At 44.6% G+C, this 14,654-nt stretch overlaps 1 protein-coding gene across 5 annotated transcripts in view; it reads right to left on the reverse strand.

Annotated features, from left to right (window-relative positions):
- SLC12A8 (solute carrier family 12 member 8) overlaps positions 1-14,654 on the reverse strand; it is a 51,174-nt gene that overhangs the window by 8,003 nt on the left and 28,517 nt on the right. For 2 of the 5 annotated variants that reach the window (XM_064435084.1, XM_064435085.1), the window contains 5 exons: positions 8,595-8,682; positions 7,072-7,159; positions 3,795-3,941; positions 319-991; positions 97-177 (listed from right to left, as the gene is read on the reverse strand). In XM_064435084.1, coding sequence (XP_064291154.1) covers positions 97-177; positions 319-991; positions 3,795-3,941; positions 7,072-7,159; positions 8,595-8,682 — 1,077 coding nt within the window. Of the gene's footprint in view, positions 1-96; positions 178-318; positions 992-3,794; positions 3,942-7,071; positions 7,160-7,568; positions 7,785-8,594; positions 8,683-14,654 lie in introns of all 5 variants that reach the window. The other 3 variants (XM_064435082.1, XM_064435083.1, XM_064435086.1) reach the window with 3 other exon arrangements.

Raw genomic sequence — 14,654 nt, forward strand, 5'->3', positions numbered from 1 at the left:
AGATGCACCTAAACCCTTTTTAATGTGCAGCATTCAGCATGCCTGTGAAGAATTATGAGTATATCGTAAACAACCCAACACTAAATTTAGTCCTGCCTGCTTTCCTGTGATTAATCTTCTGTAGGAAATTGCATTGGAACTTCTCCTGTGATGCATTGCAATGAACTCTACCCTCACCTGGAATAAATGATATTATTGCCATGAATCACTGAATGACAGCCCCTCGTTTCATGCCTGCCTTCAGGAAAGCACTGGGAGGACCAAGGTTATAAAGGATTTCCTCTGAACAGGGAGATGCCCATCTCCTACAGCCCTTACCTTCTCCCCCTGGGCCAGGGAGCATCATCACCTCACTGCAGGGCTGCTCCCCCTGTTCCAGCCTCCTGGGTATGTGCTGGGCATCCACAGGGGGTGCTGAGCCCAGACCTGCATCCCACTGGCTGCCCTGCTCATCCACGTCCTGCTGCCTCCCCTGGGGCTCCGTGGAGTCATCCCAGCCGTTCTGAGCCAGGGGAGCATCGTGATGCAGATCCAGGAGAAAGCTGTCTTGTAATGTCTGCTTGGCCGGCCTCTTTGTCTTCTTTCGTTTGCCCTTTTGGGTTAAATTCTCAGCTCCTTCTCTTTTGCTAGTACTTGGCTCACTAAAAAATGGTTTAAAAAGCTGGTCCATGTCTTTTTTGAATTCCAGCAAGGTGCCATTTGATCTGCTTTGAATTACCCCATCTGCTGCACGGCTGGGGGGCTTGTTGAAAATTAAAGGCTGGGAAGAGTGAGCAGGTCTAGCAGTTCCCATCTGGATCTCTTCAGGTTTCTGCTGAATGTTGTAGCTCAAGGATAGTGAGAAATAGGAATAGTCCACAGCAATATATGTCAGCATGAAGTTGATGGTGACTATGGGAGCAAGAACATTTACTTGCCCAATGAAGACAAAAGCCATGGTGATGAGACTTGTTAAGCAAATTGCAGCCACTGGAGTCTTGTTGGGGCCTTTCTAGTTCATAAATAAAACAAAATTATGTTTAAATTAATAGCCATGAACCTTGCCATGAGGATTCCCCACTTGCTCAGCTGCTGTTTGTGGTTACCTGGGCTGTCTGCAGTACCCCCCAGTCATGAAATACATGCATGTACAAACAGAGGCTCACAGGCCTAATAAATTAAAGAACAGACTGGAAGCCAAAAGCTGTGGAGCTCCCACTTCATCCCTAAGCCCTATTCAAGCTTTGTCTGTGGTAAATTCATCCACTCTCACTCATATCTCCATGGTAAAACAATGTCATTAAAGCTGCAATAAACCTTCAGAGAGATTTGTGGGGCTTATGGGAAGTCTGGCAATAAAACGTGTTAATTAGAGTTAACTGTTCCTCTCTAATTATTCCACAGGACTCTGCATCACTGCCTACCCAAAAGGCCCCTTCATGCTGCCCTTGGAAAAGCTCTGCATGAAGCAGTGCCACCTGCACATCAGCAGCTTCTGGCCCTGCCCTGGCAGGCAGCTGAGCTGAGCCCATGGTGTGCTGAGCCTTGGCAGGTGGGGCTCCCCTCCCTGCATCCCTCCCAGCAGCAGAGGGAAGCAGCACTGAGGCTGGGCAGGTGGGGAGCCTGGGCTGCAGTCAGCCCCAGCAACCCCAGGCATGTGTCAGCAGGGCAGGAGAAACATTGCCTGAGCCTCTCCTTTGGGACTGGGTGAAGGCAGGGAAAGGAGAAGGAAAAGAGGCACAAAACAAAGAGCATTGGAATGGGAATACCTGAGCCTTGGGCTCATGAACTTTAATCCCAGGTCTAACATACCTTGGACCAGGCACCATCTTGCCATTTTGCCACCTGACAAACCTGTGCAAGCTGTGTAAAGACTTTGCTTAAAAATATCTTACAAGATATCTTACAAAATATCTTAACTTTTCACTTAACTGCATTTACTTCTTTAATAAACACACTGCTCAAATGGAAACTATTTCTGTTTCCTCCACTCTTATTTATTAATAGAAAAGGGGACAAGTTCTGGACCATTACATCTTTTCAGAATGAACAAAAATACATCTCAGGGCCAAAGGAACACAGATCTCAGAAAGCATCTTCAGTATCAGAAAGATGTACTGAGATGGGGAACAGATGGGGGGATCTCAGGATGCATCTGGCTTGGAGTTAACTCCACAGAGAACATTTGTGTCCCTCCCATCAGCTGGGGTTATGGTGACCACACCACCTTCTTCAACCATGAAAAAGAAGAACTGATGTGGAGTAGATTGGTAAGGACAAATTAAATGTATTACTCTCCATAAACCAAATCCAAACAATTCCCAAGGTGGGAGAGAGAAGGAAGGGGGAAAAGTGATCTGCCTTTGATTTCTCACCTCTTTTTGAGCCCTTCCCATCATGGCACTCTGCTTGGAATTCAGAGCAGAAAATTTGACAGAAAGACAGAAAACTATCAGGGAAGAGAGAAAATCAACTTTGCTAAAACCACTGAGAATTTCACAAGGGTTGCCAAGTAGAGAACAGCTTATTCTGGGATCACCTGAAAACTGCCTTCAAGAGCTGGAAGTTTTGCAGTCATTACTGCTCCTGATTTCCCTACAATTATTACTATTATTTTTCCTGCTATTATTATAATTTTTAGTTTATAAAACTGCTTTGAGAAACATAAAATAACAGAGAGAAAATTATTATATTTATAAAGTATTTAAATACTTTTAAACCTTCATAAATATCAATACTGAAAATTATTTTTCTGTATTTTTAAGCCACTCTGAAGGAGCAAAGCATGATAAGGCTTTTCCAGACACTCTGCATAGACAGTTAGGTACTGCAGATTATTGAGAGTGATGGAGTTATTTTCTCCCTGTTCAGAAAAAGGGAAAATCATGTATGGATGTATAGCCCAAGACTACAAAGTCCTTGGTGACTGATGTCAGAATGACTCGTGCATAAAGACTATTCATGAAGCAAGGAAAAAGCTTCTTGTCATATTTCAAGCAAGACTTTGTTTCAATATAAAGCTTAGAAGACCCTAACTTAACCTTTCAAATCTATTCTTTGTATTTATTTAATAGTGTCCTGAAGGCACCTTATCTTCCAAAGAAGTGTCCTCTTCTCCACTGCACACAGACCGAGTCCATAGCATCACAGCTGGTCATGCTCAGCTCTGAGCCTACCACAGAGGACAGGAACAGAACAAAGAAAATGTACAGGGAAGAAGAATAAGAAAGAAAACAGATAAAAGGTAAGGAGACAGTTACTATCTATTTCACCAAGTGCTGGGACAAAAGCTTCAGGCTTCTTCCCTGGGCAGGAGGGCAGAGGAGAGGGAAGCACTTCCTTGGGTCATGGCTGGGATCAGCACCAACACAGATAAAGGTGTTTGCAAAAAAACCCCACAGGCAAAGTTGTATCATAAGTGCCTGTCCTGCTGGGCACATCCTGAAGAAGTGGCTCAGGGGGAGAGGGGACTGATGGCAGCCCAGGAAGGGCTGTGTGTGCACAGGAGCAGGACACAGAGCCCCAGGCCAGGGCGCACGGGTGGGTGAGTGCCAAACCTCGTGGGAGGGCTCGGGGCAGAGGCAGTGCACACAGGGACAGGCAGGGAAAGGACCACAGACAGCTGGATGCTTGGTTTTTTTTCATAAACCCACCCATTTCCTGGCTTTTCTGCCTATGTATGGGATACCAGATCCTGAGTTTTCCCCTCTTCGCATTTCATGCATCCCCCATCTCACTCCACAGACACACAGAAATCTTGGCTTCTTAAGTTCAGGTGAAGGTTTGACAGCAATCCTGCAGAAAGAATTACTAACCCCACGTCCAAGGAAGGCAAGCATGGGGATCACATTCTCCTGGGCGATGCACTGCAGGATCCTGGGTGCTCCATAGAGCCCTCCCATGCAGGAGGCCAGGGATGAGATGTACAGGCCTAGCAAAAACAAAAACCCCACCAAGGATACCTGGAGGAAACAGAGAGAATGCAAAGGTCATCATGTTATGCCTTAAAGACGCCCCTCGAGCAGTCTTAAATACATGTATTTTAACAGATCACATATATTTTCTGGTGTTGTCAAATGAACAGAGCAAGCCCTGGGAAAGCAGTGATTTAATTGGTCTGTGGTATAAAGTACAAGCAATTAATACAGGAAAATTATCCCATAAAAGTAATTTAATACTGAACATCCTGTACCGACAGAACCATTTTACAAGCTCATATCCAAGGAATTCTTTGTCACTTGGAGCAACTGCAGCAAAGCAGCAGCTATTAGATTCCCCTTAAGTAACTGGAAGTGAGTTTATTTCAGGCAAGATCACTTATATACAGAGCACATCATACAGGAAAAGCTGCCCAGGCTTCCCACCATCCAAAACAGGAAGACAAACCCCTGTGTCTCAGAGGGGAAAACCAATCCTGAAGGAAAACCCACAGTAAAACCAAATCAAAATTGCCACTTAAGTAAATGGCATCTCAAAAAACACGCTCCAAAGGATGTAATACAATGACCTTATTTTCCTGTCTTCAATGAGGAAAGAATTTCCTTTGGCCAGCATGAAACATTAAAAAGAAAAAATTTAAAGCCATAGTGCTAACAAGACTGGTTTTAGAACTGGGTTTAGAACTGGTTTCTGAAGCACCCTTTCAAGCTGGGAGCATCTCCTGCAGGTGTGGAGGGAAAGGAAGGACAGCTCCTGGTCTGTCACACAGAAGTGAGGACTGGGGTCCCCCTAAGCAGGTCCCCACTGTCAAGAGCTGCAAGCACAGAGAGTGTATCTAAAAAACCCCACCCAAATACACAAAACCTCACAATATAAACATTGTGCAAGAAAGCTTTGAAATGGGAGTGTTCCTGGCAGCACAGTGGAAGGACCTGGACAGAAAAAATAAGGAAAACAAAGTCTAGGGTCACCTGAGACACCCCCGAGTCCTGCAAGAACACAGAGGCCTGACAGCCAGCAGCCAGGCACAGAGAATGGCAAGGCGTGGGGGTAACTCCAGCACAAAGGCCAGGCAGAGAGAAAAGCCTCACATTTTGGTCCAAATCCAACATGCCCATATTCCTCTGCAGTGATTGTTCGAGGTGCAGACAAACATCTGCGGCAGAGGATGTCCCCAAATGCAGGTCCTCTGCATCCCACATGTCCTTTGCTTCCACAGAAAAGAGGGTCTAAATGAGCACAGGTCCTCCCAGCTTCTGCCCCCATTGAAGTCAGGTGGCACATGCTTTTTTAGGAGGAATTGAAAAAATTTACATGGCTAAAGATGATTCAAGCTACATCTGACTTTGGTGTTTTGCCTATGAAATCTGCAGGCAGCAAAAAGGAGATCAGGTAAAAAGCCATAAAAATCTTTCTCTTGGGGAAGGCAAGTGAAATTAATGCCATGATCCAGAACTGTGCAAACTTCCTAGCACAACATTTCCCCATGAAAATCCACTTGGCCTTGTGAATTGTATCTTGTGGGACAGAAGGAACCTGAGGCACAGATGAGCAGATACCAGCTCTCATTAGACCAACAGGCAGACACTCAGTGGGAATCCTCCCTTCCCTCTCCTCTAATCCTTCCCTGCTCTGAGAAATACTCGGAAGAAACAAACAGTTGTGCCAGACATCATATATTATTTTAGCTGCCAAAAATGCTTGCATTTAAATGTGCTACTTGACATTCAAATCAGGGTTAGAGGGGAAGAGTCCCTTTCACCAAGGCTGATGAAAGGTTTTGCTAGGAGTTTTGAACATAGAGAGTGTGAATACATTGCAAGGAATTGGCAGTTGGAGCTCATTAGAAGTGAAATTACTGAATCTCATTTTTGTGTTCAAAAAGCCAAACAAATATTGTAACAGAGAAAAGCAGCCAAGCACTCGTTCACCTCTGATAGAAAGGGAGAGTTTGGAGGAGTAATGATCCCACTTCCTCTCTCCAAAGTCATTAAAATCTGAAGCATCTTGTAATAACTCAAAGAAGAAACATGAATTTTGCACCATTTCTTTGTTCCATATTAAGGGAAAGAAAATTGAATTTGCTTTTTTTTTCGAGGGGGGTGTTTGCTTGTTTATTTTTTGTATTTGACAGTATTAAATATCTTCTCATTCATTACAAGGAGATTTTTCATTTTCCCCCTGAGGGTTCTGAAGATAAAACACAGCTTTAACAATCTCTTTTTCTTCATCAGATTAATTTAAAGCTAATTTTTTTGGATACTGCACTTTTTACCCATTAAGTCATTGACATGCAAAGAGGTTTTCTTAGAGAAGGCAGGTTCATTCTTTTTTTCCCTGAAACACAGATGAATTTTTTTACCTCAGCAGGTAGTGGCAGAGCCCTACCAATGATTGGGAGCTTATCTGGGCGGCTGGAAGAAGTTTAGAGTTAAGAAACAAAACCAGAGTCTCAAATTGATATTTTAGACTAAAACCATGTTACAGATCAAACTATGTAAACTTCTCAACTTAAATGAATCACAAAAAACAGTGTCAAATGCAGTGAACCCATGATTTTGGATAATACCTAATAACAGAAAATTAACCTTTCCATATCCCATCCAAAGAAAGACAATGGCACACACCAAAATCTCTTGCTCTCTTCTTAGAGGCCTGCAGTGGTAAGGATCATTGTGTGTTACACTACAACCCCCATCATGTAAATATTCTGTGTGGACTTGTGGAGTGTCTTGAGCTTAATAATCCAATTGCCCAGCCTGCAATTACAGCCTGCTAGGTTTGGAAATGTGAGCTCCGCTTGACTTAGTCAAGATAAGCAGGGGGGTTCTTCAGGGATTTCTATTTGGTCTAAGCTTTCACCAACAAGGAAGGATACATGGAATAACATACAGCGTTTATCATTAGACCACATTACCATACTTTAGCTCTTAAAGCTATTGCTGGGTGATAATGCCAAGCTTTGGCATTATGGGATATGCTGGTGAATGCAAGGCTATTCAAATCCTTTGTACACAGGGATTTGCAACAGGGAAATCTCCCTGAATTTTAATGAGGGATGTGCACCCAAATTCCTTAGGCTTTTGAAAAACTCAGGCATTCAGTAAGGCAGATGGCAGCCTGAAAGCACCATTACATAAAACCACAAGTTACCTTCTCTGCTATCATGAAGTCATAGCGGAGCGACTGACGGGTACAAATGGCTCCCAGCAAGAAAACGAAGACCATGTACAGAAACCACCTGCAAACAACAAAAACAAACCAATTTCTTCACAGCAAGACAAGACCATTGAGAATTCTGCCACTAGGAGAGCCAGGAGGCAGTCAAATGCCCACAGGTTGGGTCGTGGTTCCTGAATGATTTAGCTTCAGGGATAAATTTGACTCCAACCCACTTTAGTACATGGCTGCAGGTACCCCTCAGGGGAAGCTACCCACACTCCTTAGGTGTGCAGGGGGAAATATCCCAGCCCTAGGGACAGACTTTTTAGTAGGGCCTGTAGCAGAATGCCAGGGGGTAATGGTATGAACTAAAAGAGGATCAATTCAGACTAGCTGTAAAAAATAAATTTTCTACAATAAGGGTGGTAAAACATGGGAATAGCCTGCCCCAAGAGGTGGTGGATGCCCCATCTTTGGTCAGGATGGACCTTGAATGTTTCTTCAGAGCAATCTGATCTGGTTGAAGAAGTCCCTGCAGGGGTTGGGTCTGGATGGCCTTTAAATGTCCCTTCCAGCCCAAACCATTCTGATTCTGTGGCTCTGCAGGTACACAGGTCCTTCCATGTGACAATGACTCTGCAGCCTCAGCCAGGATCCTCTTCTGGAGTTCTGGCCTCTCCATACTCAGGCTGGGGATAATTTGTCTGTAAAGCCCAGAGAGCAGAGAAGGGAATGACCACAGCCTTGGATAGATGGATTCATGTGGTATTTCTGTGTCCTTTGTGGAATCCCCCCTCTTAAAACAAGCACCAATTCCAGCAAGAATGCCTCTAATTTGTGAAGAATCTTCCTTCCTGACTGAACATGGGTACACAATTTAAAAAAAAAAATTATTTAAAAGGCAATATAGATGGAAATAAAGCAGGCAGGAAAAACCTACTGAGGGCTTTTTTTCAAAAAAAAAAAAAAAGCAGAAGTGGAAAGTTCTCCTGGAAAGCAGCATTTCCTTGGGAAGATCACAACTTGGTGATGCAGGCCTCTGTTTCCCCTGTCTTGCAGATGGGTAGGTAATCTCATCTCTCTTGGCCTCATTTGCCCAGCAGTAAAAATTACAAAATTTTGATACTTCTTTTTTATTTATATAGAAAAAGAACACAAGGGGGGGGGAAACAATAAATGCCCCTCTTTACAATCAGCAGTAGTAAATGACAAAATCATCCCCCTCCCAAGCCTTGGAGAACTCTGCATTCCACTCTGGGACAGCCAGGCTGCAGCAGCACAAGCACCCAGCACCAGCACAAATCCCAGCCAGCAGTGGAAGGACTGAGCACATCCCCACTAACAAACATCTCCAACCCACCCTGAGCATGTGGTGGTAATGGATGACAATTTGAATGAGAGCCACACTTTAATTTTCCAGATGGCTGAGTAATAAAAGGCTGATGGGAATATGAAATGGATTGGTCACACTCAGGGCAGTCTCCAGAGCAAGTTTTCCCCAATCATTGACTTACGAGGTGCCAATAGCAGCCAGAGAGCCCAGAGGGATGTTGGAGGAAGGCTTCTGGAGATCTCCACTCATATTGAACCCAGCCATCACACCTGTATTTTGCAGACACAAATGCAATTTAGAGTCAGCCTAAGTTATAATATATATAATACACATTGCAATATGTAATATAATTTAATCAATCAGTTCATTGATCATTTCAGAACAGTAATTATATCACTTCATTGCACTGCCACACAGAGAAATACTGGCTCCCATCAATTGCTTGGTAAAAAACTGTTCATGTCTTTAACAGCAGCAAGTCCCACTCACACGTCAAAGAAGCCTCTGTCTGGTTTGAGCAATGCTGGGGGGAAGCAGGATGTGAACAAAACCCATCTTATCTTCATACAAACCTCACAGGAGACAATGCTGCCCAGCTGCTGAAAAGAGAAATGCCACTGTTCATCGGGGCAGCCATGCAGCAGGTGGCACAACCCCCAGACCAGATCCATTACAGCTCCCTGCATTCACAGGGGACAAAACAGAATGTCCTGGCCATATTAAATGATGATCACATTAGCAGAGGGAATAACAGGGCTCTCGGCACGTAGGTGGCACCTTCCAGCCAAGGGATCTGCTTTGGAAGTAGGCATTATCTCTGCCTTGCAGATAGGAAAACAGAAACACTGAGAGGGCAAGTGATTGTCCCAGTGTCACGTAGAAAACACACGCTAGGACTAAGAATAAAATACCGAACTGTTATTTTAGGCCAGAGTACAGGGTATTATACAATCAGGGACAGTCCTTAGCCTAAAAAATTACCATCTAAAGACTCAAGAGAGGGAAACAGGATGAATCAGAGGATTAGAGTCTCTACATTAAGACTAAAAAGCCAAGGTACATATTGGTCAAGGGGCTTTGTCCATAGCTGAAGGAGGAGTCATACCAGGCCCATGAAGAAAACAGATTCCCTTGTCACATTATGCCAAAAGTTTTCTTAGAAGACTTCAGGTATGTACTATAAATAAAAACAAATAAATAAAAATCCATGATTTTGAATCCTGATGAGAATTTGGACAATTTGAAGGCAGGACCAAAGACCTTAGGATGCTAACTTGTGCCCACCACTGTTCCCCCCTGGGATGTCAGACTAATGTCTCCATAAGGACACGTGGGCCAGCAGCCAGCCAGCAGTGCTGATGGCACGGTCCCTGGGGCCAGGGTGAGATCAGCACAGAACAATGGGAAGGAGGATGCCAGCACCATGGCACTCACAGCATCTGGCAGCCCCTGCAGCAGGGGACTGACCACACGCCAGGCCATCGTGCCTGCCAAGGCCAGCAGCCATTCCTCGTGCTCAGAGGGCATAAGAATGACAAAGTCAGTCCCTGCAGCTGCAAATCTGAGTGACCACAGCTCTAAATCAGCAACAGCCCATTGCATTTTAAACTCAAGCACAGATTGCTGCTTGGAAGGGTTTTTCCCCAAGATGAAGGATGGACAAGAGCCGTGGGACCAATCTCAAGGTAAAGGGGAGAAACCCAAATCAGCCAGATGGATGGCCTCCCTATTCCCTATTCCCTACAGACCTTGGCCTTTGATGGGCTGTCAGCAATGGCTGGGCTGCTAATCGTGGAGCACAAACTCTGCTCTGCTCTGTCCCAGGTGTTGCTGTACACCTTCACAGCACCATCTCCACATCTGCTCAAAGAGAGTGGTAACACCTCCTCTCCTCGCTGCTCTGCCACAAGGACAGCATACAAACGAGCACAAGGCATTCTCCTGTTTCCAAACACATCCAGAGCTTTATTTAGTTATTTAGTTTAGTTAGCATTATTAATGCTTTTTCCTTGATCATCTCCTTTTTCCCCCCCTTGATCAGTCCACTCACCAGCCATCTTCTCCTGTCATCTCCACCATGGAGCCAGAGCCCTGACAACCATTCCCTGGTCCCCACAGAATCCTGGCATTCCTCAGCTCCTGGAAGAGCTTTTCCTCCAAATTCAGACCAGATTTGAATCCTTGACACCATACTGAAAGCATTACAAATCAAGTTCTTAATTTTCTCCTGGAAGACTATTTTGTGGATATACTCTGAACAGCGCAGCTAAAAGCCTGTCAGCTGCTCTGGTTTTCTCCAGATAAAGATTCCATGCAATGTTCAAGCCCTGCTCCTTTCAAACAGTTACACAACAGACTTATCTAGAGGTAAGCAAAGTTAGGAAGGCCGAAGTCCATGGAAATGGTCACAAATATGCTAAATAAATTCTCTGTGAAGCACTCTTTGATGACATGCTACTTTGCAATTCAGAGACAAAGCAGAAAACTCAGAATTCTCTGAATTTTTATTCCAAAGGGAGCAAACTATTGTCAAAAGGACAGCTGTTAATCTCATGTGCTCCTTGGCCAAGTTTCTCAAACATCTGGCACCACCTTTAAATCTTCCAGCTTGAGTCACCTCTTCCTCATCCAAACTCCTGCCTCAGCAAAGCACTGGGGAAACACCAAAATGGCATTTTCTGGACTGAACGTAAAAAAGTTGAAGCCGTGAGTCATCGGCACAGCGATGACTGCACAGCCTGGGCTGCCTCCCTGCCTCCCTCCCACAGACCCACGCTCGGAGCAGCCAGGAGATGACTTCCCAGAGCCCACAGAAAGAGGATCTTGAGGCTGGGGATTGACCTCCTGCCCAGCAGTGCCCAGGGTCACACCCAGGCCACTGCACACCACCAGCTTCTGTCAGGGCTCCCAGGAGGTCACCAGAGTTTCATGGGTTCCACAACCAAAGGTCAAGGCCACCACAGAGGGAAGCAACTCAGATATTCTCAGCCACTCAGACCAAAGCCATCTCCTCTCTGCTGCAATTATGGCTCTGACATGACCAAAGGTATGGACAACCTGGTGGTACAGACATATGGACAATGCCAGAGCCACCTCCCCACCACCAGCAGCCTTTTAAACCCTTAAAGTTAACAAGTTTTCCTGAACAAATCAGTCTTTCCTCTGAAAATGCTCTTTTTTCTTTCAAGTTAGGAACATGTATGGCAGGCAGTGCAGATACAGAACTATCACAACACTCGTTGCAGATTCCTTCTGCATGTCCTTCCTAGCAGTCAAGGTAGGAAGAAATTGGGATGTTCCTTCCTTCAGACACAGGCCTCTCCCTAGGGAAAGGGCCAATTCCTTCTGAACTCAAGCAGTCATATCTGCAGATTCTCCATGGAGAAAATTATCCACCTCTCTGTTTCAACGAGATAGAGGCTGGATTTTCCACACTGGCTATTATCTTAGAGAGCAGCAGATAGTGACAAAGCTTCTGGACAAAGAAGCATGAAAACACAGTCAACCCAGCCAGGAAATTATGGCTGAGACGTTGCTGCTATTCCCAGTGTAATCTGGTCCTGGGCATCATCCAGGGGGTGGATACGTGCATGGGGGGACCACCTACATTGTGTGTCAGGCACAGCCACCAGCCCCACCAGCCACAGTTTATAGCTGCAGATACAATCACTCTTGCAAACGCCCAGTGCATTTTCCAGTGAGCATACTATAAAATATAAAAGGTGGGTTTTTTTCCTTCACCCAGGAGGTGAAGAATGGAAAATCTTAGATAAGACTTGTAGCTAATTTTTTTTAAAGGGCCAGCTTCTCCACTGATGTAAGCTGGCACCTTGCCATAGACTTCAATGGAGTTGTGCCAGTTTACATCATCTGATAACTTAGCCCAAAACTTCTAAATCTATTTGCTGTCATTTTGCAAGTGCCAGATATGGTTTATTTCAGAACGGGTTTCTGTGCAGTGATATTTTCCACTAACGCTGCTTCAAAATGACATCTTACTTTCTTGTATCACAAGACAACACACTTCTTTCATTAGACAGAAAACCTTGGGGATTTAGTAGAATAACATTTTTTGCCCAACAGAAACAGCATTTATCTTAATTTTAAAATGCACTGACGGCTGCATGGCTGCTGCTGGGAGACTCCCTCCCTGTTGAAAAGCCCTGGCTGGGTGGGTATCCAAGTGTTCACAGCACAGCAGCAAAATGTGTGCATTGAGAAGCTATTTACAAACATGCAGAAGAGCAGCTGGTTGATGCACAGCACCTCTATAGGGGCACGTTCACATCTTCCAGATCTATATTTCAGTCTTTTGAATAAAGCCATCAAATCCGAGTGTTCCATGCCCATGCTCTCCCATTTAGGCCAGCTCTACATGTCTGTTTTGGATCTCTTGGCTACTTCCCTATGATTAAATGACAAGCTTGGGGGAATTAGGCCAGCTGCACTGAACATCCAGCTGAAATGGTTTAAACAGCTATTGCACAGGTAGCAAACAGACCAGCCTCTGCTTACCAGGGCTCAACTGTAAAACTGGGATAACTTCACTTGCATTGCTGGAGTCGTACCAATAAAACACAGAGGAACAGAGGAAACACCCTGACCTGGAGCAAAACACCCCGAGGAGGATGCTCCTGGAGGCAGCAGGATGCTACAGGTCTGCAAAAGGCTGGGATGACCATCCTATGCCCATCAGTTGAAGCATGTCCCCAGCTGCTCCTCCTGCCTGTTTGCTCTGGCAAGGGTCTCCCCACAGTCCTGCTCCCCCTTCCTGAAGTGGCTGCTCCTATTTGCTGTTACCAGCCTGCATTTTGGGCATTTCTGTTTCACTGCTGTGTCTGGTGCAAATGGGCAACTTACAGCCACTTTTCAGTGTCTCCCAGAGACCAAACTTAAACTGGTTGAATTCAGATAGCCATCTCAGAGACAGAGGAAGAAGCCTATCCTGAAGAGATCAAAATAGTTTCACTTCAAAGAGGAGCATTTCATCTCAAAAGGCCCAAACAATTTGTTTCACAATTTCCGAAATATTCTTTTTTTAAAAACTTTGTTATCAAAATAGCATCTTAAATTGTAAGCTAGCATATGCTACAAATTAAAAATAGTAAACACAACATTTTATGATTAAAGATAAACAGAACATTGCTGTGGGTCAAAGAACTGTTTCAAACTGGCTCAATGTAACCCCTCAAAACTAAACAGCATATTGTTTTGCTGAAACTCTCCCCAAATTTCTGTTGTGTCTTAAGGCAAAGGATTTTGCTTCCAGTGGTCACTGTGGGGGTTCCAGAGGTGGGTGGTGGGGAGGACCACAGGCTGGAGGGGACAGCCTGGGAGCAGTGCTAGCCTGTCCCTGCCATTCCTCAGTGCCACTTGCTCACCCTCTGCATCACGCTGCCTGCTCTGAAGCAGAGAAGCCTTGACTCCCATCCTAGAAATTCCTTAATCAGACCACAAGCTCTTCCATGCAGAGCACCAAACACAGCCCTGCATTTTATGAGGCTCCTGAACTCCACAGTGCTCCAAACAGCAGTGACAGGAGTGATAGTGATGTTATATGGTACCACTGGCACTGCTACTCTGAAGGAATAATTTAAATCCAGTAAATAACCAAGCAATTAAAAAGAACATATGAAAAAGCTGTGTTAACAACCAGAGTAATTATACATCACCCCAAACTGTATTTTCAGAGAATGTTTGACATTACTACTGTATTACTACTGCTAACTAAACAGAGCAACAGGCTGCCAGGGCTTTAAACAAATTGTATCTATTAGCTTTGGCATTCTTCCTAGCAGCCAAGCATAAGCAGTGACAAAAAATCATTTAATATGGCTAATCACGGTCATTTGCTGCACAGTTTTGTCATAACTGTTCCTTCTTCTATAACCAAGGAACCAGAAAACAACCTGCTTTCCTACACCAGTGACACAAAAACTCATGAAAAGGGTTTTTTTTCTCTTGGGGACTCACTTGGGCCAATCAAAAATGACAACAAAAAAGAGGGCAGAAGACATCTCCATAGTGGGAATGGTTCAGGAAGGAGAGTTTTCCAGGAGGAAGTCTACAGAAGTAATAGCCAGCCTGATATTGTCGGTGAAAGGATCTCAAAGAAAAATTTGAAGTTCTGCAGTAGGTGCACCTGACAAAGTGACTTCTGCTACCCAACTATTCCTCCAGTCCCATCTGTTTCACAAAACAGTTTCTTTTGTTTCCTTGTACCACAGCAATTCTGCAACTT

The sequence above is a fragment of the Passer domesticus genome, chromosome 10 (genome assembly GCF_036417665.1).
Source record: "Passer domesticus isolate bPasDom1 chromosome 10, bPasDom1.hap1, whole genome shotgun sequence".
NCBI lineage: Eukaryota > Metazoa > Chordata > Aves > Passeriformes > Passeridae > Passer > Passer domesticus.